The sequence below is a fragment of the Panthera leo genome, chromosome A3 (genome assembly GCF_018350215.1).
Source record: "Panthera leo isolate Ple1 chromosome A3, P.leo_Ple1_pat1.1, whole genome shotgun sequence".
In the NCBI taxonomy this organism is placed as follows: domain Eukaryota; kingdom Metazoa; phylum Chordata; class Mammalia; order Carnivora; family Felidae; genus Panthera; species Panthera leo.
In genome coordinates this window covers 57,623,665-57,650,446 of record NC_056681.1, presented here as the reverse complement: position 1 = coordinate 57,650,446, position 26,782 = coordinate 57,623,665, and the positions used below count along the sequence as shown (strand labels likewise).

General features: G+C 42.0%; 1 protein-coding gene across 5 annotated transcripts in view; it reads left to right on the top strand.

The window, feature by feature from the left end:
• Positions 1 to 1,684: 1,684 nt before the first annotated feature.
• The window catches only part of IL18R1 (interleukin 18 receptor 1), a 34,630-nt gene continuing 9,532 nt past the window's right edge, over positions 1,685 to 26,782 (top strand). For 3 of the 5 annotated variants that reach the window (XM_042931890.1, XM_042931891.1, XM_042931887.1), the window contains exons 1-8: positions 1,701 to 1,789; positions 5,620 to 5,727; positions 7,024 to 7,109; positions 11,054 to 11,297; positions 15,165 to 15,330; positions 18,930 to 19,080; positions 21,245 to 21,307; positions 24,966 to 25,086. In XM_042931890.1, coding sequence (XP_042787824.1) covers positions 7,052 to 7,109; positions 11,054 to 11,297; positions 15,165 to 15,330; positions 18,930 to 19,080; positions 21,245 to 21,307; positions 24,966 to 25,086 — 803 coding nt within the window. In that variant the 5' untranslated portion in view covers positions 1,701 to 1,789; positions 5,620 to 5,727; positions 7,024 to 7,051. Of the gene's footprint in view, positions 1,790 to 2,885; positions 2,969 to 5,619; positions 5,728 to 7,023; positions 7,110 to 11,053; positions 11,298 to 15,164; positions 15,331 to 18,929; positions 19,081 to 21,244; positions 21,308 to 24,965; positions 25,087 to 26,782 lie in introns of those variants that run through there. The other 2 variants (XM_042931889.1, XM_042931888.1) reach the window with 2 other exon arrangements.

Sequence of the window (26,782 nt, the reverse complement as noted above, 5' to 3'; positions counted from 1 at the left end):
TTATGGTATTATACGTGGTATTATTAACAAGGTTCATTTTTCAAATTTCCATTACTAGTATATAGAATTACACTTGAGTTTGTATATTGGCTTTTTATTCCATGGTTTTGCTGAACTCACCTATTATTTCCAGTAACTCTTTTGTGAATTTCAAAGGGTGATCATGAAATCGACCGTCTGTCAAAAACAGTAGTTTTATCTCTTCATTTCCAATCTGTATGTCTTCTATTTTTATTTCTTTGCTTATTACAACAGGATTGTCCCAGATGAAAGATAACATCCTTATCTTGTTCCCCATCTTAGAAAAAAAAAAAGCAAAGTGTTTCGGTATTAATGATGAAACTACCTACAGGTTTCTTATAGACATTCTTTATCAGATCAAGACTGTTCCTTTCTATTCTCAGTATTCCTAGTGTTATTTGAAGAAAGTCTGTTGAATTTTGTCAGATGCTTGTTCTTATTGCATTTGAGATAATTATATGATTATTCTCTTTTATTATATGATGAATTATTTTGACCGAGTAAAAAGGATGAAAACCACTGTCTCATTAAACGTTCTTCCTGTCAGCCATGGTTTCGTTCTTCACTTTTCTTGGAAAGACCCTACCACAGACCAGTCTAAAAATGTATCCTGAGTTCTACCACACTAAAACAAAAAAGCAAAAAATTAGGAGTACAAGTTCTCCTTTGCCCTTCTTTTGTTCTAAACAATTTAAAATTTCAGTTCAACACCTCTGACACATCTCCATTACTTCCTAGGAGAGAACCGCCCCCCCCCCCCCTCCCCAACCCCCAGTACAGGCAGAAGGCCTCGGCACAGGTCTGAGGCTTCAGTGCTTCAGACAATGGCTTCCTCCTCACCTTGGGTAACTTCTAGAAGCCGTCCTGTCATAACCAAGGGCTGTTACTTGGCCTCTTTCCTGTCTACAGCCCCCTACCCCCTGCTCCTTCCCCTTGACCACAGACGGTGCCCCTCTGCCCCACGGGCCGGTTGACTTTACTCTGGCGCAAACCTTTCGGCGGCCTGTAGGGTGTGCAAGAGCAGCTCCGAGCGCCCAGGGCACTGCAGGTCCCTCGGCCACCGCCCACCAGCCGAGAGTTCCCGAGACCCGCCGTGCCCCGCCGGGGACCGCAGCCGATCTCCGTGCAAGGGCGAGGCGGGATTTTCCAGCTGTGTGCAGTTGCCGCCGCGATCAAGCAGCTCCCGGAACTCAGAGGCGGGGCGCCCAGGTGGAGGAGCCCAAACCCCAAGAACGCTGGGAGGGGCGCCCCAGTCAAGGAGCACTCCGGGGCCGGAACGCCTGCCCCAGGGCGTACCCCCCTCAGAAGAGCACCGCAGACTGGGAGGATTCCCCTCATCCCTTAGCCCCCCCCCCCCCCCCCCCCCCCCCCCACTGGGAGCAAACCTCGACCAGGAGCATCTTCGATCGGAGCAACCCAGACCTGGATCACTCTGCGGGACCCAGCAGCGCCCCACTTCCAGCACTGCAGACACTGGGTAGGGGCAGCGTCCCACCTACAGCCTTCGCGGCGGCTGCCGGACGCTTTTTCTTTCTTCTGCTTTTTTTTGTCCCCCCCTCCCCCCTTTTTTTTCCTCCAACCTTCTCTAGTTGCCTTATATCTTTAATCACACTTGCGGCTCCTCTTTCCTTTCGTGTTTCACAGCGCTGGGGAGGCGGCGATTGCAGTTTCTCACCTGCTGTTTGAACTCCTGCCTCTGTCGCCGAGGCCACCAGGGTGGAGGAGGGACGGCCGCCCCCGCGCCAGCCTCGGGGACTCCCCTCTGAAGGTAAGAAGCGGCGCCCGGATGCCATCCTCACCCCCTGCCCCCTCCCCTCTGCTGCCGGCCCGCCTGGCAAAGGGCGACCCAGCCTCCTGGGGCCAGGGTTCTGAAAACAAGATCAGCTTAGTATGTATGCCATTATGTGTACAGGTCTGCCTCCACTTAGGATGAGGGTAGTCCTGACAGACCCAGCCTAAGCTGAAAATATCTTAAGTCACTGGAACATGAATCTATTTTTTGAACATCATAGCTTAGCCCAGCCTACCTTGAAGGTGCTCAGAACACGTACAGTAGCCTACAGCTGGGCAAAATCCTCTATCACAATGCCTGATTCATAATAAATTGTTGAGTATCTCATTCAGTTGATCGGATAGTGTGATGAAACTGAGAAACAGAAAGGTTGCCTGGGTACAGAATGGTTGTAAGTGCATCTATTGTTCACCCTCGTGAACCCCTGGCCCACTAGGAGTTGAGACTAGAGAGGATCCTAGGGCGTAACACTAGCCTGGGGGAAGATACAGATTCAAGGTTCCAGGTATGGTTTCCACGGAATGTGTATCTCTTTTGCACCATCATAAACTAAAAAAAAAAATCATAAGTGGAGTCACCATATGTAAGGACTGTATATATATATATATATATATATATATATATATATACACCGATATGTATATAAATATTGAGTATATATGTGCATGTGTCTGCATATACACACACATATATATGCACACACACACACATGAATAGTTGGTGAGACAGCATCATCAACTTTCCCTGATAGTATAATTTTAAAGGTTAAAACTTCCCCAATTTTTTTTTTCCTGAAAAAGTGAAAATGGCTAAAATATTTGGTAGTTTTCACTTATTAAGCTCTTGTCTGTCATGGCGTAGAAAACTTTTAGATGCACTGTTTTTATTTATTCTTCCTGTAGGCCAAATGAAGTAGGCACTATCATTATGCTTAATTAAAGGAGGAGAACCAAAGCACAGGGATGTTTAGTTATTTATCCAAGGGCATCCAGCTACTAAGTAATAGATCACAGATTCACAACAAAATTTCTCTGATTCCAAAACGTTTGCCTTTAATTCGAGCTGCCTCCAGGAGTGAGAACCCCGAGCAAATTGCACTGCAGTTATGAGACAAATTAATGACTGGGCAATCCCAGGCAGATATAGACACCTGAGGTGATTGTATGAATTTCACCCCCTTCCCCTGGTCTATTCTTGGGAACCTCCACCAACACTCATTTGGTGCTGTGCAACGCTGGGATCTGGGGCACACATCTCAACCCAAGGTCCTTGGATGGTTTGGGAGGGTGTAGATTTGGGAGAAACTGGGTTTATGCAGGTTCTGGGACGGTATGACTGCTCCCCCCTCCCACCAGCACAAAAACATATAAAGGCTCTGAGCAAGTGGTGTGGGAACACGGAAAGACAGGGTCTCTGACCTCAGGGAAGTCCCAGGGAGCAGGGATGAATCAGGAGTAACGGGAATGCAGTGTGGTACAAGTGTGCAGGTGTCTGGGGGCACCAGCCATTGGAGAGCTTCCTTGAGAAGGCAACCATTGAGCCAGGCTGTTAGAATTCAGGGAGCCGACAGTTAGAAGCAGGAAGGGTTCAAGTAGCAGGACTGGCACAGGCACAGGTGGAGGTGGGGGAAGCAGAAGGATCACAGCAGGTGTCTGTGGAAAAGACTATGAAATGGGAATGATTCTCCTGGCCCTGCACAGGGCAACCCTCGTTCAACATAAATGCTGCTTTCCTTGGAGTGGAAGCATGGATGTGCACGCACATGTGCACATGTGTGTGTTTTATGTCCAAGATCACTTTTTCCTCTTTGCATTTGGTGGTTTTGTCATCTCGAAGGCTGAGTGAAACACTTAGGCATTGAACACTGTAGAGAAAAAGTTATTTTAAAAATCACTGGTGTTAAGATTTTCATCAAGGCAGCTTATCTTAGGAGGTACTCAATTATGTTTTGCTAATCAGGGTGATTTTCACGGAAGCAATCTACATCTATTTATGTGGGTCAGTGTAACTTTCTACAATCTGGACCTATTCACCTGGTTCTCAGCTTCCTCAGCAGAAATTCTGTGAACTATTATTATTTTTTTCTAGAGAATGGTCACTTTGCTCAGGGTGGGGTCTATAAGCAGGGCAGTTGGACAGACCCAGGGACTCAGGAATGAACATTCAGACACTCTGCAGGGGCCCTGGATAGTACCACGCTGGGTTCAGAGAAAACAGTTGGCTTGTGTCTGTATCCTCACTCTAAGTCACACAATTTTTAGGAGAGAACCTTCTTCGTTTAGAGAAAACTTCATTCCATTTGGTGATTTAGGGGAAGTTTGTGAGTATTCTTTGTGTGTGTATGTGTGTGTGTGCACATAGATACTCACTTATATACACATACATATATATGCACAGATACTTAATGTCTCAAATAATAAATATTATCGTTAAATGTGTATATTTGTGATCTATTAAATTTACTTTTAAGTATACAAATAAGCCCCCTAGATTAGTGTCTTTCTACCTTGGCTGCATATTAGAATCACCTGGATGATGTTTAGCAATCAGGAAGCCTAGGCTGTACCTCAGGTGTCTGGGTGGGGACCCAGGCATTATTATTATCACTTTTTTTTAAGCTCAAGGTAGACTTCACATTCACTATTAAAACATATTTTCCAAGATGTCATGATTTAAGAAGCATTTCAAAAGTAAGTTTATGCGGGTGTAACAGTGGATCAGGCGATCACCTAAGATGCCCAACTGTATATAGTTAATGAATCTAATGTGTGTGTTAATTCAGCAGATAATAAACAAACATAAAATAAAGTGTATCCGTTAGCGATAAGTGCTATGAATGGAAAAATAAAACACAACGGAAGAGGAGAGAGTGGTGTGTGTGTGTGTGTGTATGTGTGTGTGTGTGTGTGTGTGTGTGTGCTTGCATATATTTGCACTTCCTGAGCAGTAATACTGTTAGATTTCCACAGAGTGCTTGCACAGAGGACCCATACTTATAACTATGCTGTCAACACATAGGAAAGGCAGGACTCTTTAATTAATTATTCATCTGATAAAGAGTAGGATGAGGGTTCAAATCCAGCCAGTCTGGCCCCAGAGGCCGTGCTCCAAAAACTGATACATATCGTCTGACATGAGAAGACGGCCATGGGGTTATTTTGTAATCAAATATATCTTATAAATTATAATTAGACTCATATCAAGGAATATATGTAGCAATTAAGATGATGGTAGCAAAGACATTTTTGTGACACAGGAAGGTGCTCATTTAATGAGTGGAAAATGCAGGATATGAAACTTTTTAAACATAATCCTAATTAGTTGAAAAAATATGTAGAAAAAGCACAAGGAAACATGTTAAATTATTTTGCATATTGAGATTATTTTCTTCTTTTCAATCTTCATTTTATAAATGCCCCCTATTGGACATATAATACTGTAGAAATCAGAAAAAAAAAATTTTTAAAGAAAGGAAAGAAGCAAGGAAGGAAAGCAGGAAGGAAGGAAGAAAGAAAGAAGAAAAAAATTCAAATATTATGGAAAGGCAAAAAAAAAAAAAAATCAACATTACACATGGTACCAAATGTGACATTTCCAGAATAGCTTTTCTTTTGGAAATGAGTTCTATTATTTAATATCTTAATCTTTTAAATCCATGAAAGCACAATAAAATTTTTATGTTTACATACACAGAGCAGTGCAAATATCAGCTAATTTGTATACTGGGATCTTAACATGATTCATATTGAAACTCAGAGTTAACTCATTACAATGCTAGATTATTTCTTAGTAACTTTATCTCTCAGTAGACCTTGAAAATTAACAAAAACCAAAACCAAGAAAAAATAGCAGTGCCCTTTATAAGGCTGTGTCAACCTTCACCAGAGGAAACAACACGTTTCATTCTATCCAAGGTAAGAGAATAGATAGTTAATAATAAATACGTGTGTGTGAGTGTGGGTGGGGGATTGATTTCAAACCATAGAACCATAGAAATATTCTAATTTAGTTATTTTGAACACTTGGTACTTTCCATACCTACTTAACCCTTTACATGACTGATTATTATCTCTTGGAAATTACATCAGATGCTTTGCTTTGTGATGTTATTCATAAAGATTGATGTAAATGGTCTGACTGCATAGCGCTTAAACTTCATCCAGGATTTGGATGTTAACTGTTTTTCTTCTTTTTTAAGTATGGGAGGTGCATGGCAGTTAGTAAGAGAATTATTTGGGACTGAGAGGCCACTATGCATCCAGAAAGCCTTGGCAAACATTAGCTCATTCTATCACTCAGTAATTTTGGTCATAGGCCTTCTTATCATCTCCACTTTGGTAATGAGCAGCTCGTCTCTGAGACTTTTAAGTAACTTGCCCGAGGTTAAGTAACTTGTTGGTCGAGACTCCAGCTGGAGATGCCAACCCAGGTGTAGAGCCCCGCTGCCCCCTTCCCCTGTCCTACTCTCTAAAATTGTAATTCACAGGACAAAAGATGGGTTAGAGTACGACTGAAATTCAACACAGATTTGAGTTCATTGACCCAATGTAGATTAGGCATTTGGAGTGTAGGAAACTCTTGCTTTGTCTCTGTTTCCCTAAAATAAACACATGTGGGCATGTGTGTATAGACACATGCATGCACACATCCGTACACCTGTTCCTCTGGAATGAGCATTAGTCCTTACTATGTACTAAGCATTGTACAACTGTGTGCTGGGATGTTAGTGATATAGTAATGGACAAAACAGACTTAATTCCTAACTTATCAAGAACTTAGTTCTGACGAAGAAAGATGGATATTTAAAAATTCAAGCCATACATGAAGATCACAATGAGCATTTTGGTGTGATGAGAAAAAAAAGAACACACACACACACACACACACACACCCCTACATGAGTAGACCTGCCATACATATCTTGGCACTTCACAGAATGTTCTTTCATAGAATAGTAGATTTTCTGTACAGCAGACTCTCTTGTATTAGAAAATTGCATTATTAGGAATTTTTCCTGCCTTGAAATGTGATGAATTCTATATGGCTGAAAGTTCTGAGAACACTTGGTGACTCTATTAAGGGATATGGAAACTTACTGTGCTGATTTTTTTAAAGTTTGCATGCCAAAAGATGTTTTAAAATCTCCTTCATGAGACAGGTATACTTTTGTTTGCAAGTTTTGGCTGAACCCATCTTGCTCTGTTTTCCAGAGAAACCACTGGAAGCAGAATCCTAAATATGCGTCATATAGAACTGCTCTTAACACTTTTGGCACTTATGTTTACAAGCACCTCAGGTAAGTAATTATAATCATTCACGGACATACTTCATTGGTAGTTGAGAGGGAAGAGCAAGGTTTCACTTTTTTTTTATGTGGAGGTGGCTACTGAAAATGCTGAATTTATTAACATTAGTGGTTTTAAATTTTACTTTGAGAGTTACCAATTCGTGTCCCTGGCATAGAGAATAAAACGTTCGTAGAAATGGAATCAAGTAAAGAATCATATGGGATTGCTGAAAAGGAAATATTTAGTCCTCTGAGTTTATGTAGAGAGAGCAGGATCATGTCTGGAAACACATTACATTTGTCTGAGGTGAAACTCTGCTTTGTGTTATTGAAAACTGAAGAGTTCACACCCATCTTTATTGTTGATATTTAACAAGTTTTATACACGTTTTTCTGCCAACGCGGAGGCCAAGGTTCATCTTGTTATTTAGGTGATGAAGACAGTGAGGGGGAATACTTTACAGGTCTTGAGGGAAATATTCGAGTTAGAAGGAGTACCTAAGAAAGACTGTGTAGACTAGGGAAAACATGTAGTCTTTATATCAGATGGCAGATAGCAATTTTAACTGATTAGCAGTAGCAGTGATCACTTGGAAACTTATCGAGAATGATTCTGGGGTCTCATTAGGATCCTTTGGAGAAGAGACACGTGACTGATAAGCAAGGTTCTCCTTATGCCTTGGAAGAGAAAGTGGGAATGCCAATACTGATTTGCCTTGACCTGTCATCTAGGAGAGGGGAGCATATTAGCCCATATCCCCAACTCTGAGAATTACTGCTGGAGAGAGAACAAATTGATACTTTCAAATAATTCCTGTCTAATATTTACTTAAAGTGGATCCATTTTTATTGAGATCCATACAGTACAATACTATCCAGATGTTGAAGGAGGTAGATCTGCTCCTCTTGATATGGAATCCTCTGTTAGAAACTGCTGAGTGAAAAAGTGAGGTGCAGAAAAGTGTGCATCATGGGCACCTTGCTCTGTAGACATATACTAATAACTAACCTTGCTCCCAAATTACAATGAAACATGTTTCAGGCTCAGAAACAGCCAGACAGCCCATTCTGTAAGTTTACTAAGGTCCCAGCTCTTTGTCCTTTCAGAGAACCTTCATTAAGGCTTTAATCTAGGCAAGTACGACAGTATTCTACATGAGGTTTCATTTAACCTAGTAGAAGTTGAGTGACAGCATCCTATTTACTGTCCAAACTCAAGACAATTCCAAACACAGATATCATTCCAAAGGGTCTAGGTTGTTGACGCTTTTGGATTCTTACTGTCTGTTCATGTAAGAATGGGAGTGAGTACCTGCCTGGGCAGTCTGCACAGCTTAAATTCCAGTCATTTTTTCCAACCAAAAACCATTTCTTTTTTTTTTTTAATGTTTATTCATTTTTGAAAGACAGAGAGAGACAGAGCAGAGATGGGGCAGAGAGAGAGAATGGGAGACACAGAATCCGAAGCACACTCCAGGCTCTGAGCTGTCAGCACAGAGCCCGACACGGGGTTCGAACTCACGAACCGCGAGATCATGACCTGAGCGGAAGTCAGTCGTTCAACCAACTGAGCCACCCAGGCGCCCCCAAAAACCATTTCTAATCAACAAGGCCTGTAGTGTTAAGCATAGGATTAGGTAGCTGAAGCCATTAGTTGCCAGGAGAATGTGAACTTCCAACTCCAACCATCTACCCCTGGAAAGAATGTAATCCAGATTAGGGTTCTTCAAAGGATAACTACTCCCAAAAAGAAATGGTGGATATGTCTATCACAACACAGGCACAGATGTTTATGGAAGTTTCTGGTTTTTTTAAAAGACTGGCCAAAATCTGGAAGTAATCCATATGTTTAACACCACTAGAATGGCTAAATTATCATATACAAACACAACTGGATATGGCATGGATACTGCCTAACTATGAGACAAAACAGATCACTGCTACATGCAGCAACATGGATGCCTATCATAGACATGATGATGTAAGAAAGAATCCAGGCACAGAAGAGCACATATTGTACGGCTTTATGTGTGTCGTACTTCTAAAACAGGAAAATAAATTACATTGTTTTGGACATACCACCCTTTCGGATGTCAATTGAAGCTAACACTAACACTTACACCTGTATCACACCTTCTACGTTGAAGGACCGAAATGTAAAATGGAGCTTCTATAACCACCAAACACAAGGTTGGTGTTCAGTAACACTTGTACTTTGAGGTAGATTTGACATCCATGTTTTCAAAGAATACGTCTACCATTTCAGCCACTTCCTCTTTACATTGTGGTTAACGACATCGAATTAAAACCAAACAACTGCTTTGAGAAATAGACCCTAAGTATGGAGGAGGCATTTTCTCCATGCCTTCCGCGAAGTGCTCTAGTTAATTTAAGGATTCTCGTTCTCAAAATTCAGTTAATCCTGTTTGTGGGCATATAAATTAGTGTGGGAACATGTGATGAAATATTACTCATTCACAAAAAAGAATGAGATCTTGCCATTTGTGACAACACGGATGGACCTGAAGGATATTATCCTAAGCGAAATAAGTCAGACAGAGAAAGACAAATACCATATAATTTCGCTTATATGTGGAATCTAAAAAACAAAACAAATGAGCAAACAAACAGATCCAGACTCTTGAATGCAGAGAACAAATTGGTGGTTGCCCGAGGGAAGGTGGGGCACTGAGTGCAATAGAAAAAGGGGATTACAACTTCCAGTTATAAAATAACTATGAAATAAACTATAATTTATAAATTAAACTATATAAAATTATACTAAAATATATAAAATATGTAAGTATTTCAATATATGATATATAAAATATTTATTTTAAACATAGAAAGTATTATTAAGCATAATTATTTCAATGTATGATATATAAAATATTTCTTTTAAGCACAGAAATAAACTATGATTTATAAAATAAAAATAAATAAGTAAGTCACGGGGATGGAAAGTACAGCATAGAAAGTATGGTCAATAATATTTTTAATAACATTGTATGGTGACGGTGGCCACAGTTACCATGGTGAATACTGAGTAGCGTATAGAATTGTTGAATCAATATGTTGTGCACCTGATATTATTATATGTTAATTATACTTCAATAAAGTAAAAGGGCACCCAGCAGCCACTGGAAAACAGGATATGGAAAGGGTCCATGAGGGCTGACTTTGAACTATCACAAATTCAAAAGGACGGGAATGATGACTCTGTTAGCTGACAGAATTAGATAAATTTCCGAAGCTAGAGTATCTGGGTTAGTTGGGAAAGCGGAAGGTAGGGAGGCAGGGAGAGAGAAAGAGACAGCTTGCAAAAGCACTCAAGGAGGGAAGTGACATATACCTGGATTTGGAGTGATATTATATTAATCAATTCTTGATGATCCACGTGGTAACCTGGAGAGATAATGAACTCACACACGCTCTAAGCTACATAGGAGCCCCTTAACCATCCCTCTCTGCCCAGGAAATGGTTAGGTAGGCTGGTTGAGAACAGGCGAGGTGACACTTCTGCTGAGGCAGATGATGAACTCTAAGGCCTCCTGGTTTCTGGTTTTCATTTCTACGGAGACTCCCCAGCTAGGGGTGTTTGGGCGTAGATGTGGCAACATTGTGACTTCTGTGGCTTTCCTTACAAGGAAATTGTAATGTGTAGCGTTTTCTTTGAAAAGCTTACACTACATTTATCTGTCTTTCAGTTATGACAGGTTAAGTTTTGGTACCTTCCTGTTTGGGAAAAGCTGTTGGAAATGTTGTCTTCCTTTACGTCCTGAAAGTGCCCTGATGTTGGAAAGATTGACCCTAAGATGAGAGAACCCACCAGACTGAGACACTGAGATTGCTTACAATTTTCTTACTAACCTGGCTTATTCTCCTAATGCATTAGGAAAGAAAGAATTTACCTGTGTTTTTTTTTTTCCTTTTCCTTTGCTAATCTTATGAAGAAACATGTATTTCACGTCAAAGCATCACTGCAGTGGAAGGGGAATTTTTCTATCTGAGATACTGCTCATCAGCATCTGAGCACGATAGTGAAAAAAACACCATAAAATGGTACAAGAGCAGTGGATCACATGGACGCATTGAGCTAAACTCAAGCAGTTCCCCCAGAATTACTTTGCATGATTATGTTTTGGAGTTTTGGCCAGTTGAGTTGGAGGACAGTGGATCTTACTTTTTCCAAATGGGGTGAGTATAGCTTCTCTTTGTGTTAGTATGTTTCGTAGCACCCCTAGACTTAGCTCACCCAGTCACATATACAGCAGTCTGAAAGAATAATCCATGCATTTATTCCCCCCTACTCTTCTTCCAGCATGTAATCAATACTTCATCATTGGAAAATCAAATTAAATATTGCCCTTGTGTCTATCTTCTTAGTGATCTTAATGAAAGATTCCCTTAATACTTCTTTCAGGGGATCCTTATCAAAGGTAAGTAGGTATCAGATGAAATTCATTTTAAAACTCAACTGTTCCTGTTATCTAGAGTTGCTGGCCAAATGGACTAATTGGTGAAGCTCCGTAATGAACATGCAGTGAAGGGGGTAGCCTCAGCTTCCTGGGTGATATCCGCAGGCTGAGGAGAGGGATTGGAATTGATACAGACACATCCTAGTTCAGTGTTTCGGGGTCTTTTGGGGACAAGGCCGTAGTGTTCATGATGAGTGTGTGGGTTTTGCAGCCAATCACAAGCCTACAGCCAGGGGCAGGGGGAGAGGCAGCGCGGAAAGGGCTTTGCACAGCCTTCGCAGGCCAGACCGCGCCAGTCTACGCCAGGACGCTCCTCATCAAGAGTCATAAGTTCTATGAAATGAGAGCAACCGCTGCGTCAGTGATTATCACTGAGCTGGGTTCTCTTTATACATTATTTGGTGAGGTGGAAAGGAGTAACTTGGACAAGCAGGGCTCTATGTGATGGATTAGTAGTGTTGGTGACATAGTGTTCATCTGGCACATTTGTGATGTACTGTGCGTACTTGCGTAGGTGTATACGTATGTTTCTATGGAGATGTGAGACCGACCTGTGGAAGATAGCTCAGGGCCAGGTGAGTCGTGGTGGTGTGCTGGCAGATGTAGTCGATTTCTGGGGTGGGTCCCGATCATCGTCAACAGTGCTGTTGAGAGTGCAGTGAGATATCACAGTGAAACCTTGTTATCGCTCCTGTGGTTTTACACAAAATGAGGTCATTTGGGTTTGTTTTTATGCATAGGAACTCCCAGGAGTCAGAGAGAAAATTTGAGAACTCTTTCTGTTGTTTGTTTTGACCAGCAGTGGATTTTATGTGACCCTTTAAGAGAGATGATTCCAGAAATGGATCACAACTGGGTCTTCTCACACTAACGTAAAATGAATATTCACAAATGGGGTAAAAAAAAATCTCCTTAATCCTGACTGAATAAAGGCATGATTGAAGGAAGCATTCCAGACTGGACAGAAGGAGCACATGGAGGGGAAGAGACAGTTACCTACAAACGTCGCTTAGAGACAGGGAGGGAAAGCATTAACTGTCTTTCTGATATGGAAGGTGGGGAACACAGCCTGGGTTAGGAAGGAAAATTGGAATAGTCCAACAGATAGGCTGTCAGAGACATGTGGAGAACCAGGAAGAGGGTGCAAGAGGCCAGGAACAATGAGGTGACTCAGGGGCTGTGGTGACGAACATTAAAGGGTATTTGAGGCTGACGAATAACACGAGACAAAAGTGATGGTATGAGGAACAGCCTCGACAATCGTTTTGAAAATAAATGGGAACCCACACAGGTTGTTTGGACACCTAGAGGCATTGAAGATGGGGGCTTTTTCAAATATGGTGCACTGGTTTGCCTCAGAGGGGTGTGTGTGTGTGTGTGTGTGTGCATGTGTGTGCACATGCATGAGTGAGCCTTTGGAATTTTGTGTGGAATCCTTCAAAGACCAGATTCCATCCCTGGAATCCTCCTCCACACCCCCCCCCCCATTAGAACCATAATCCTTTCATTTCTAGGGAGCCTTCTGCTAATAATCAAATGCTTCTGGAGACTGATACTTTAATCCTAAAGTCAGATAAAATTTGAAGGGGGAAAATCCACCAAGAAGGGAGGGGACACAGGAGAGAGGGGGTTTTCAGTGGTAGAGGGGAGGGCATGAAGACAGAGGAAAAAAGCACATACAAATCATGTCTCAATCATGTTCTGGATTGACAAACAGCAAACTTGGCTTGGTAAGGGGCTTTAGAAGAATGACCCAGAGCTTTTCAAGTCCCTTCCTGTGTGGCAGGAGTAGCTCCACAACCAGGACAGGATGGCCTTGTATGAGAACACAGATGATCACAGGTTTGGGTCAGTTGGCCTCAGCTTCACACCATCCTTTGAGTTCCTCTAGCAAGGCCGGCATCTGCCTGTTCTGGCACTCACAGTGTGGTGGCAGGGACACGGAAGCATTCCACCAGTCGGGACTTACTGAGTGTTAGGAATTGAGGATTGCAGAGGTAGAGAACAATATGGCCTGATAAGATGGAAATATGCATGCACTCTCTTCCTCGTAAGTGACGGGATAGAAATATCTGGAAATAGGTCTCTGCTCAGCTCAGTGGGGCTGAAGTAGGGGAAACAGTAGACACACTTGAGAAGAAGATGATACCAACGGGATTCCGAATCCATTTCAAGGGCCAGGTAGCTCTATTATGTTCCATGGCCATTGACCTACTGCTTTTAACCTTCAGGACAGCCTGTCAGCCCACCCATCACTTCCCTCCCAGTCCTGGTCAATCTTGTATGAATGCATACCCAAAGGAGGGGCCAGAGTCACATCGACTGTGAAAGCATAGTATTGGGCAGTGCAGTCCTGTCCTTGAGGGCCGAGCTGATGTGCGTTTGCATCCTGGCCCTGTTGCTACATGAAGCTTAGCTTTCTTATCACAAGTAAGGGAAATAGCCATCTCCATTGTACATATTCAGTACAATCCCTGGAGCTCAGTGAGTGCTAGTCTTCCTCCCATGCTACCACAGATGTAAGAGTCGGGGCTGTAAGAGCCTGTGGTCGGTACAAGCGTGTCACACACACAGGACAATTTAACACACGTCTGTTGTATTTAGTATGTGGATCCCTGTAGTTCAGTTTAAACAAACATCAGGTTGCAGACATTTCCTTTCTTAGAAGCTCCTTTCTAGGGGCACCTGGGTGGCTCAGTCAGTTAAGTGTCCAACTCTTGATTTCAACTCAAGTCATGATCTCACAGGTTCATGGGTTCGAGCCCTATCAGGCTCTGCACTGATAGCAAGGAGTCTGCTTGGGATTCATTCTTTCTCTCTATCTCTCTTTCTCTCTCTGCCTCTCTCTCTCTCTTTCTCTGTCTGTATCTCTGTCTCTCTCCCCCTCCCCTGCTCTCTCTGTCTATCTCAAAATAAGTAAACTTAAAAAAAAAGGAGATCCTTTATAAAAACACGGTTAAAGTTGTTTCCTCTTCCAGATTACTAATTTCTAATCAGAAGGAACAACAACAATAAAACTATTCAAACTAACTTTTGCTCAGTAAGGCACCTAAAGTGCTACTACAGCTACGGTGAGGGCAGGCGCTCCAGACTTGGGTTTACTCAACAGTAAGAGAAAAGGATTGGAAGAAACAGCCCAGAGAAATATAAAACCCAATGCATATATACAAACTTCCAGAAAACAAGTTCAGGAGTTTGTTTGTGGACCTCATGAAACCAATGCCACTGTCCCATCCTGGGTTAAGAATCTTTGAACTTGTCCATCTCCAAAGCTCACTGAAGTTTTAAACATTTCTGTCCTGGTATCTATAATATATGGTATGCAATAGGGTGTTTGTGTGTGGGGGGGGGGGGGTGTGGGTGTGGGTGTAGGGCCGCTAAGGTTCTTCTCTTTCTCCGCCCCTCGCCTCTGTCCCATGACAATTGTTACATTTCTTGCTGCACAGGGCCAAAACGGGGCAGGGTCTGGGCGTCAATGAATAAGTCTCTTTATATAATAATAAGGAAAGAATTTCATTGGCTACTGAAAGGTGGTATTTGCAAAGTCTCTGTACTAATAAAATATCTTTAAACCTTTATTTCATAGAAATGATACTCGTAAATGGAAATTAAATGTCATTGGAAGAAGTAAAGGCAGCTGTTTTGTTGAAAAACTACTAACTAGTAAAACTGTAGAAGTTCAGAAATCTTTGCACGTAGCCTGTAAACATGACTACTTTCAACCATTGGCCAATAGAACTTCACTGTATAAGGTAATGCTTTTAAAATATTTTAACTTAAGACTTGAGGAAAGGGGCGCCTGGGTGGCTCAGTTAGTCACCGGCTCTCGTTTTCGGCTCAGGTCATGGTCTCACGGGTTCTTGAGTTCGAGCCACACAGCAGGCTCTGCACCACCAGTGCAGATTCTCTCTCTCTCCCTCTCTCTCTGCCCCTCCTGTGTGCTGCGCACTCTCTCTCTCAAAATAAAGAAATAAACTTAAAAATAAAAGACTTGAGGAAACAAAGGACAAAATTCCAAAGTAAGAATCTGATGGCTGTGGAGCATTTTGGTCTCATCACATGCAGGTCGCATGACCCCCCACCACACACACAGCTTAGCCGACCCCTCTGAGCCAGGTGCCAGGCGGGGTGGCTAAAATGAGCCCCTGCCCCATCCGAACTGTTCAGTGAACATAACACTTCCTTCTTCCTTGCCCTTCCTTCCTTGCCCTTCTGTTTTGGTAGATTGATTTTTAGGATTGCTAGCTAGCTTAAGCATTTGCATTTTCTCTTGCCACGTATATTTACATTTTTAAATTCCATTGTATGTACTTTTCCTCCTAAACATATGAGCTCCTTTTGTGAAATTGGAAGATGGAAAAATGGACAATGAAGTTAGCAGAACTCACTCATGATCCCACCAGCCAGAGACTTTAGGGTTTGTGTGTGTGTGTGTGTGTGTGTGTGTAAACATCTACTTTTATTTTTATTTTTTAAATGTTTGTTCATTTATTTCGAGAAAGAGAAAGTGGGGGAGGGGCAGAAGGAGAGAGAGAGAGAGAGAGAGAGAGAGAATACCAAGCAGGCTCCATGCTGTCAGCACAGAGCCCGACTCAGGGCTCGAACTCACGAACTGTGAGATCATGAGCTGAGGCCAAAATCAAGAGTCGGAGGCTTAACTGACTGAGCCACCCAGGAGCCCCAACATCTACTTTTAAAAAGTGGTATTTTTAAAAAAACCTTTTAAAAAATAAAAAGTGGTATTTTATGCCTGGATTTTTCCTTTATCCTCTACAAATTATGTTGTGATTATTCCCGTGTCTTTAAACATTTTTTTTTTTCAACATTTTTTATTTTTATTTTTGGGACAGAGAGAGACAGAGCATGAACGGGGGAGGGGCAGAGAGAGAGGGAGACACAGAATCGGAAACAGGCTCCAGGCTCCGAGCCATCAGCCCAGAGCCCGACGCGGGGCTCGAACTCACAGACCGCGAGATCGTGACCTGGCTGAAGTCGGACGCTTAACCGACTGCGCCATCCAGGCGCCCCAATTCCCGTGTCTTTAAATATTCTTCCAAATCTGGGATTCCATTGTGCTTTATACTTGCATCTAATTAATCCCCTGGTATTAGACATTTGTTAGTTTCCTACTTTCCACTATTGTTTATAAGGCTAGAATAAATATCATTCCTGTAACTGTTAGGGTGTATGCACAATTTTATTGTTTAATCGCATCCCTAAAAGTAGCATAATTGGATCAATGGCCATGAGCACATTTACAGCTTTTGCTGTGCATTAGCTGGCTCCTCTCTGGGGAGCTATGCTAGTTCAAAACGCTTTTTTCAACCACCACTACCACACCAAGAAGTCGTACCTTTAGAACATTTAGAAATATGACATGCAGAAGTTCTGTAATTTTTAGTGGTTTTTCCCCATTTCTTTTCTTAATAATAAATTAAACATTTTTATATCTTTATTGCATCTCAGTATTATTTTTTTTGTGGATTGCCTATGTTCTTCAGCTGGTATAACTTGAATTGTAAGAACTCTTGTAGACAGTACTGTGGATATTATATATGCAGTCACACATGTGTTACATACAAATGTACAGTATGCACATGCATAACATACACATGCGTAATATACATACATGCAGACACATAACACAAATTATATTATTTCTATAGGAGAACAAATGTGACTCTGTCATGGAAGTTGTCTTTTGTGGTTTTTTTTTACATTTTTATTTATTTTTGAGAGACAGAGAGAGACAGAGCACAAGTCGGGGAGGGGCAGAGAGAGAGGTAGACACAGAATCCGAACAGGCTCCAGGCTCTGAGCTGTCAGCACACAGCCTGAGGCGGGGCTCGAACTCACAAACTGTGAGATCATGACCTGAGCCGAAGTCGGACGCTTAACCGACTGAGCCACCCAGGCGCCCCTGTCATGGAAGTTTTAATGAGCTGTATGGAAGAGTGATCCAGACAGAAGCCCTTTGGAAAGTTGAAGCCACAGATGATTTCCTAGAAACTTCTGTTTGCATATTTTGCTTGACCACTGTTTACTTGTGAGTTTTCAAGGAGAGCTCTTACCCACATGTTTTCCAAACGTCTGAGTTAGTCCTGAGTTCACTTGATTCTATTTCCTGTCAAGTGTGCAAATACTTGACAATACATATAAATTTGTAAGGTTCCATGCACTAGGTTTTAAGAAATGTCACCATGCGGATGTTTAAATGTAGAAAAGAGATCTATGAGAGGTTATTTTTAGCTAGATGATTAACCACTTCAATATTCTCAGCCTGTTTAGAGATTGTGGCGTACCTGAGGGGAGGAGAGCAAGGAAGCTAAATCAGTAAGCAACTGATTAGAAATAAAAACGAAGAGACATTGATATTTTAATGTGCTTTCAAAAACACAGTTTGGGTTTATAAAAATTTGACATACACAGAAACAATTTACTGAGTTGAGGGACACATGTGGGTGCTTCACAAACCCATTCCTAGTGACCTCTGGGCCTCGCCCCAGTTGCTGCCAGCTTTGACAGGTTCGAGAGAAGTATGTGCGCAGTACGTTCTTCTTGTTGGCGTTTGCAGGAACAGCATCACATAGTCAAGTTTAGCAGTGTAGTTCCTGTTCTCCGTATCTGGACCTTAGATTGCTTCAGAACCTTTTCTATGGGTGACCGATGGCTCGATTGAAGAAGGTGGCTTTTTTCCTATTATTCATTCCTGTGACCCGTATGGAAATTTGTGACGGAGATACATGTTTGTGTGTGCCTACATATTTGAATATGCTTAATACATTTCTGATCAGTCCACTGTCTTCTGTGGAAGACATCAAGGGGGGGTGGGTAGTCAGTTAGGTACTCAGGTCTCTGCCTAATTCTGCTCCTATCTCCACTAGCCCCACCACGGATGTTCCTGAGTACATGGGTTAGATTGAAAGTGTTACGAATGCAAAAAGGTTTCACCCAAGCAGGGATTTTGTTGTTGTTTAGTTTTCTCTATCTCCTCCTTGTGCTCCATTCTTCCACCCCGCCCTCCTTCCATTCTCCCTCTCCCTCTCTCTTTACCCCTTCCCTTCTTTGTGTGTAAAAGAGAGATCAAAAGAAAATGATGGAAGCAGCTATAGTTCCCCCTATATTCTACTTCCCAGCATGTATTAATAACCGTAATAATAACAGGTAATGGGACTGCGTTTCATTGTTGCTCTACAGGCAATGCCAAATCACTGGGATATCGACTCAGAAATTTCTACCTTTCGTCCTGTTTCCCTTTTTCTATAAAAGTATTTCTAAAATTTGAATCAATGTAATATGATACTGCTTTTACTTAAAATATTTTAACTTGATTTTTTTTTTCACAAAACAGAACTGTAAAAAGATAAACAATGGTACAAACCCAGTTTTACAGAAGAATGCAGAGTTTAAAGATCAGGGATATTACACCTGTGTGTTTTCCATCCCTCATAATGGAAAACTATTTAATGTCACCAAAACCATCAACGTAACAATCGTTGGAGGTAAGAGGAATGTTAGAATTGGAAAGAAAGAAATGTATCTTATGAAACAGAGTTTTCTTTCTTCTAACCCAGCACAGGAATCCAGAGACAACTTATTTGGAGTCATGACCGCATCACTAGCTCAAATATAGGGTCAAATAATTTGGGCATCATTCACCACCCTGGAGAGATTGGTGGTGGGGAGGGGGGATAGTAAATGACTTGTATGTAGTAGAATGTCTCCCTCTTATTTTGTATTCGAGTAATTTGTGGATTTTTTTGTTGTTCAGTGTATGCTTTCACTCAACAGGTATTTATTGAGGGTGCCTGTATTCAATAAACTGTACTGAGCATCAGGAGGTAAAGGAAGCAGGGAAATAAGCAATGAAGTGAGTTCTATACTATTCTCGAGGAATAGTCAGGAGAGGTGATAAGCCACATAGAAGTACCTAGTGTATGAAACCGGACACATCTGTGTGATGTTAGGGTGCAGAAGGAGTCCAGAGATAGATCGGAGACAGGAGACTCTGAGCTGAGTTTAGAGGTGGGACATGACGGATGAGGAGGAAAGCACGCTGGGGACAGGGTACTTGGGGTTTCCAATGATATACTTCAAGTTTTAAAATTGTTTTTAAGGTTTATTTATTTTTGAGAGAGAGAGAGGCAGAGCGTGAGTGGTGGAGGGGCAGAGAGAGAGGCGGGGAGACGCAGAATCAGAAGCTGGCTCTAGGCCCCGAGCTGTCAGCACGGAGCCCGACGCGGGGCTTGAACTCACGAACTGTGAGATCATGACCTGGGCTGAAGTCAGACGCTTAACCGGCTGAACCACCCAGGCGCCCCGATATACTTCAAGGTTTAGCAGATGGCATGCTGTCTTAAAGACGTCCTGTCCTAAGGATACCCTTTGACACTACCTCTTCCCAGGGGGGAAGAAAATGGATCCGGAGAAAGATAAGCAATGGCAATTTTCAGCAAAATCACCTCTTGCCCCCTTGTCCTTGAATCGACTCATGTTCCTCCATACTCTCAAGGCCGAGAGTTCCTTCTTTCTCTGGGGTCCCGCTGTCCACTTATAGCAATTCCAGGCTTGCCCAGAGACTCTGAACCCCAGAGGAACCAAATCCGACTCACCTGGGCTTTCACTTTGCGAGTTTCATCCTCCAGTTCTCACCCACACATTCACCCCTCCCGTCTCAACCCTCCACTCTTCAGCATCACACTTTCTGAGAGAGCTCAGGTAGGTGAGGGCACTGCGGGAGAGCTCCTGGGTTGCCTTTTACTCCTTGTCCTCAGGCATCGTGTTTGCTGAGGACAGGTATGTCCCAGGAAGGCTGCTCTGGAGGTTACTTGTAAATGCCCTAGGAGTGCCAGATGTGCTAGAAGGGAGAGTCTAGGTCATGAGGAAAGTTGCCAATGCTGATCAGAAGAGTAACGAGAACTTGACAACAGCAATTTCAATGTATGACCACAGGCGCTCTCAGTGTTGTGCAGCTATCAGCTGTCCTAGGTTTTAGGAGAGCATTCAGTGGGAGGCTGCTAGGGGAATCATTTACTTTTGAAACATTACTAGAGGGAGGCTGGGGTGGAGAGTATTATGTACCTCTGGTCAAGGTCAGAAGCCACTCGGGAACAGAAGTAGAGCTGAGCCCACACATGTGGACACCTTGCAGGGCCAGGGCTAAGGTGAGGCAAGTGAGGTATGGAGAGCACAGAACTGAAGGTGTGCTTCCTTTAGTGCCTGTGAGGGGAGGGTTGGCACCTGAGAGAGAGTGTCTTGCCAAAGCACGGATAGAGACCCTGTGCCCAATAAACCCATCTTCGAGGGGTTGAGAAGGGCAGACAGAAGGAAGAAAGAGCAGAAAGGCACGTCCCAGTGACTTTGCATCTAAATCCTACAGATGTGGTTGTCCCTCCTGGATGAACATTTTCCTCTGCCATATAGCTGCAGAAGCCACAGATTTGAAGGAAACCAAATTTAGTGTGTTCCCTCCATTTACATTAGCTTTGCATTGATGGAAAGTGAAACAAACAATATTAGCTGCAACCATTACTTAACGAAAATATGACATAGTGATGACTATTTAGAATTTTTGTTACATGGTATAAGCATATTGCAACAAAAACTTGTCTTAGAGAAGCTCAGTGCAACGTTGAAACATTTTTCTTTTCTTTTTTTCACTTTTAGATCGCAGTAAAATAATTCCTGTTCTTCTTGGACCAAAGCTTAACCGTGTGAAGGTGGAATTAGGTATATGTTGACATACATGTATTCCACATTTAGGAATGGGGTGCATAATTGAGTCTTCCAAGGCTAAATGTGATTCATGATTCACCAATATTGTGCGTGCATAACACATACCAGATTTAGTGAGGAAAGTTAGAAAAGCAGGGAAAGTATGTCATTGTTTGAATGTTGCCATTTTTAGGCTGATGAAAATGAACAGTATGTTGAAAACATTGTAAGTTCTATAATGTGACGTGCCTGTGGTTTTTACATAGGGTTTTGGTCACCCCATTGTGGCTTTTCTCTAATAGTCTTTATGGTTATTTTTAAAGACGAAAACCCTAGAAGAGAGCACTCTGGAGAAATGATTCAGACTTATCCTGTGTTCTGAATATTTGACTGATTAATCAATGGACTTTGAATCAATGGACTTAATTGACCATCCAGACAGGTCTTGATGAAATCAACATGTCCAGTTGAGTAATTCCTTTCCATAAGGAAAGGAGGGAAGGAAAAGAAGAAATTCACGTATACTAAATCATGTTTTGTATTAGGTGTTTGAAATATATTCTTTTTTAAAATGTTTATTCATTTTTGAGAGACAGAGACAGAATGTGAGTGGGGGAGGGGCAGAGAGAGAGGGAGATACAGAATCCGAGGCAGGATCCAGGCTCTGGGCTGTCAGCACAGAGCTGATGTGGGGTTGAACCCACGGACCTGAGATCATGACCTGAGTCGAAGTCGGACACTTAACCGACTGAGCCACCCAGGCGTCCAGAAAAACATTCTTGAATTCAATCCTCCAAAAAACTCCAAGGGGTATTATTCCCATCTAATGGATTAAATGACCAAAGCCCAGAAGGGTTCACAAATCTGTCTAAAGTTAAAACAATAAAAAGTGGTGAAGCTGGGGTTCAAGTTTCTGTTAACTGTTTCCTAAGCCCACACCTTTGGACCACCACCACCTGTCACAATCATTTGTGGACCACAGATGCCCAGCGTAGCTTAGATACTTTGCCTTTTGTGTTTGTGGATTGCCTGCTTTTTATTTTTATTGATTCCTGAACTTAGCTTTGTTATTTCTTTCTTCTCATTTTGGGCTTAATTTGCACCTCAATTTTCATTTGTTGACATGGAGACATAGATAATTGATTTCAATTATCGTCTCTGGTAGCACATGAATTTTAAGCTCTACAATTCCCTCTAATCGCTACTGTAGCTCTTTCTAACAAATACAGGTATGCTGTGTTTTCATTACTATTTGGTTCAAACATTAAAAAAAACAAAAAACGAAAAACACTTCCCTTGTGATTTCTTCTTTCATCTATGGATAATTTGTTCTTTTTAACTTCCAAATAGTTGGAGGATTTTCTAGTTTTTGTGTTGTTGTTGTTATTGATATCCAGTTTAGTTTCATACTGGTCCAAGATTGTATTCTGTATCATTTCAGTCTGATGAAATTTGCAGTAACTTGCTTAAGGAACAGAATGTGGCATCTTGATGAATGTTCCCAGTGTGTTTGAAACAAATGTGCATTCTGCAGGTTTCGGTTTTATCATTCTGTAAATACCAATTATGTGAAGTTAGCTAATGGCATTGTTCAAATCATGTATATTGTAACCAATCTTTGAAGTGTTTTCTTTATCTGTTAAAGAAAGAGATGTTAACATCTGCATCTACGATGGTTAATTTGTCTACGTACCCTTTTGTTCAATCTTTGCTTTATACATGCTGAGGTTATCTTGTGGGCACATACGTACTGATGCCTGTTGAACTGACACTTTATCATTATAAAATTTCTCTCTTTATCTATCATGTTACTTCTTTCCTAAATGCCTACTTTCTCTAGTAATAGACAGCCATAGCAGTTTTCTTTTGTTTGGGATTGGCATGTTTTATCTTTTTTTTATATCCTTTTAACATTTCTTTGTAAATCAGTTACACATGCACTATATTTCACGTCAACTATATCTATTTGGATCTTTTTTGAAATCCAGTCTGTATAGTGTCTAGTCCATTGACATTTAAAACATTTTTTTTATGTTCATTCATTTTTGAGAGACAGAGAGGGGTAGGGAGTGAGTAGGGCGGGGGGACGGGGCCGTAGAGAGAGAGGGAGACACAGAATCTGAAGCAGGCTCCAAGCTCTGAGCTGTCAGCACAGAGCCCTTTGCGGGGCCCCAGCCCACGAACAGTGAGATCATGACCTGCGTCATGTGCCTAACTAACTGAGCCATCCCGGCGCCCCTCAGTCCATTTATATTTAATGATGGTGATCCTGTGAAGCCTCTTATCTTGCTATGTGTTTGTTAGTTGCCTTATGTGTTATTTGTTCCTGTTATTCCTCCCTTCCTTTTGGATTCATGAAGTATTTTTTCTTTCTTTCATTTAATATGATTTGTTTTCTTTCTAGTTATATCTTTTTGTGTCCTTCATTAAGTTGTGCTAGAGGGGCGCCTGGGTGGCTCAGTCGGTTGAGCGTCCGACTTCGGCTCAGGTCATGATCTCGCGGTCTGTGAGTTCGAGCCCCGCGTCGGGCTCTGTGCTGACAGCTCAGAGCCTGGAGCTTGTTTCGGATTCTGTGTCTCCCTCTCTGTCTGCCCCTCCCCCGCTCATGCTCCATCTCTCTCTCTCTCTCTCTCTCTCTCTCTCTCTGTCAAAAATAAATAAATATTTAAAAAAAAGTTGTGCTAGAGACTTGTATTTCCTTTTGTCTTCTTACCTCACTTTGTGCTATTAGTTTACGTATTTCCCTACTGTGAGTTGTAAAACTCACAATAGATTGGCACTGTTATTGCTTTAGGTGACCAAAATTCTTTTATATTTACTGAAATACTTGTATTTTCTTGTACTCTTCATTTGTTCATGTAGTGCCTTGCTTTCGTCTGGGATAATTTTTTGTGACTCTGAAACCTTTCCTTTGGCATTCCCTGCAGCGAGGTTATGGGGCGGGGTGGGGCATGCAAGGACTTCAGTCCTGTCTTTGTTGTACATCTCTTCCCGGAAGTGGGACTTTCTCCCCTAAGTACTGTGAGACTGTAGGAGAGACCCTTGAGCCTTTGCAGCCTCCTGTGTGTTGTCCAAGCCCTCGGCAATAATTCTGCAAGCCCGTGTGGCTGTCAGAATTTCCCCTGGGCTCTCTTTTCTCTGGGAGATTCCCCTGGTGCTGTACAAACCCAAAGTAATTTCTCCAAAGAATAAGATGGCCGGCTATCTCAGCTCCTCCTGGAAGGGCTTCTTCCTGGCTGCGTTTTCAGCCCGGCTGTTTCTCTTTGTTTTCCCTGCACTTTAATGTCTTTAATTGCTGGCTAACTTAATTTTGTGTGATTTACCCATTTTGTTTTTCTAGAAGTTGCTGTGGGAGTGTTGCCCCGACACTACCTACTAAACTGTATGTTGAAAAGAAGGCCCACCCGCCACTCTAAGTTTTAATAATTTATTTAAACATAGACATTTGAAGCGAAACCAACTCATAGGCTGTGGATGACTTAAAATTGCTACCTAATTTCTCTGCTTTATACATGTTTTAAGATTTAAAAACCAAGCCTATCTTTTTCTTTCTGAGAGGTAGCACTACATTAGCTCTATGTATTAAGTTAATATATGTTGATTATATTAATTTTATACCTTTGGGAATTCTGAGTCTGTAAGATCAGAATATTGGTTGTCAACTTTTACGTAGGAAAAGATGTAAACCTCAATTGCTCTGCTTTGGCGAATGAAAAGGATCAGATTTATTGGAACTTGTGGGATGAAAATGGAAAGGAGCCCAATGTACATGAAGAGAACGTAAAAAAAAATAGGTACGTATATGTGATGTATTATGTATCATGATATATACAAATCACATTGTATCATAGATCCATGCTATAAAAAACACCAGAGTCCTGAATGGCTGATTGGGTGTTTGAGATAAGTTTAAATTTTAATTTATAATTTACATATTTTATAATGATAATTACCATGCGCTAGGCTGATGGATTATGCAGAAATCTATTGCTAAGATCTAAACTAGAAAAAGAAGGTCAGTGAGGTTTTTTAACATAGCCTTACAAAAAGTAGCTTTTGGTTGGTCAGGATCTGATAGGGATGGGCAATTTACTTAAGCATCTGATAAAAGAGGGATTACCTAGGCCATAGTTTTTTGGATTTTGAAAATTGTGCTAAGCCTGTGGTCATTTGAGTGTTTTTGAATGACTTTGGGTCATTAATCAGTATTGTACTGATATACTCAGGTGGCAGAGAGTAGGGATCCCAAGGTATCTGTTACCTTAGCTGCACTTTTGAGGATTTTTTTCTGCTTTTTACACTTAAAAAAATTCTTTAATGTCACAGCAACAACTCTTGATTCTTGCTAACACTTGTCTGCAAGCTCCTTATGGTGCAAGGTCTGTCCGCTTGCTTGTAGTAGGCACGTGACTAGTAACTCAGCTGAATTGCAGGGCTGTCTTGCCATTGTGTCTTTATCCTCAGCATCGAACCTCCCCTGGAGTTCTGCATTTCCCCCTTCTAGCGATCTGTTGCTCCTGTTTGGAGGGATAGAAGACCAACTCACCAAACTATCTGCAATGGAGCTCAAACTAAGCTAAGAGTAAAGTGGTCTTTCTTTAGAGTTATGCCTGTGCTTTTTCTGTCATCTGTCTTGGCTTCTTACTGGCCTTTTGTGCCTTACTTCGGGATTTTTCACTGATATGAGATAGTTGCTATTTCTGGATTGGTGACTTCTTTACAGAATCATGTTCAAATTATATTTGACACAGTTGGAGGCTACAGAGGGTGCCATGTCCCAAGAATAGAGGCACCTGCTGCTAGGGGCACGGCAGGTGAGTGAGCGCACCTGGGGAGTGCTGGTTGACATGGTGCTTTCACGGCCTATCATTGACGGGGAAGCAGATGTCATGAGCAGTTGCCTTGCATCGACGACAGGACAACTTGGATCTTTTAAGAAGAGAAAGACAGCTTGCTGCTAATGGTTGTCTACGTCATTTTCTGACATGTGCTGAACAGCTTAATTGGTATTTTTCATATGCCTGCAGGTGCATCTGACAATAGTGTCATTCTTCAGTTTGTTTTCGATGCTGAACAAAATAAAAGCGATCTTCAGGATGGCATGGACAAGCTTGATAGGAATCTGTATCTCTGCTGAACTATTTGCAGCTTTGTCACAATCGGTGGAGACTTCCCCATGGGAAGAACGCTAAGTCGTTGGGCGAGGAGAAATAGGGGAAAATCATTGAGAGAGGACTTAGCATCATTACCTTCCAGACATTTTCATTCTGGGGGGTTCACAGGGTGGTCCCCATGTGGTCTCAGGAGGGCTGTTTCTGTCCACCCTGATGCTCCCCGGAGGAGCAGAGGTTTGTGGTGGCCCACACTCTGAGGACCCACCAGAAAGAGAAGGTTCCATGGGGCCAACAGAGCCACTGCCTTTGAGTATTTGTGCATATGAATTCCTCCCTCATGAGCAATGTTGCTGGCAATGAACAAAGCCTGTCACTG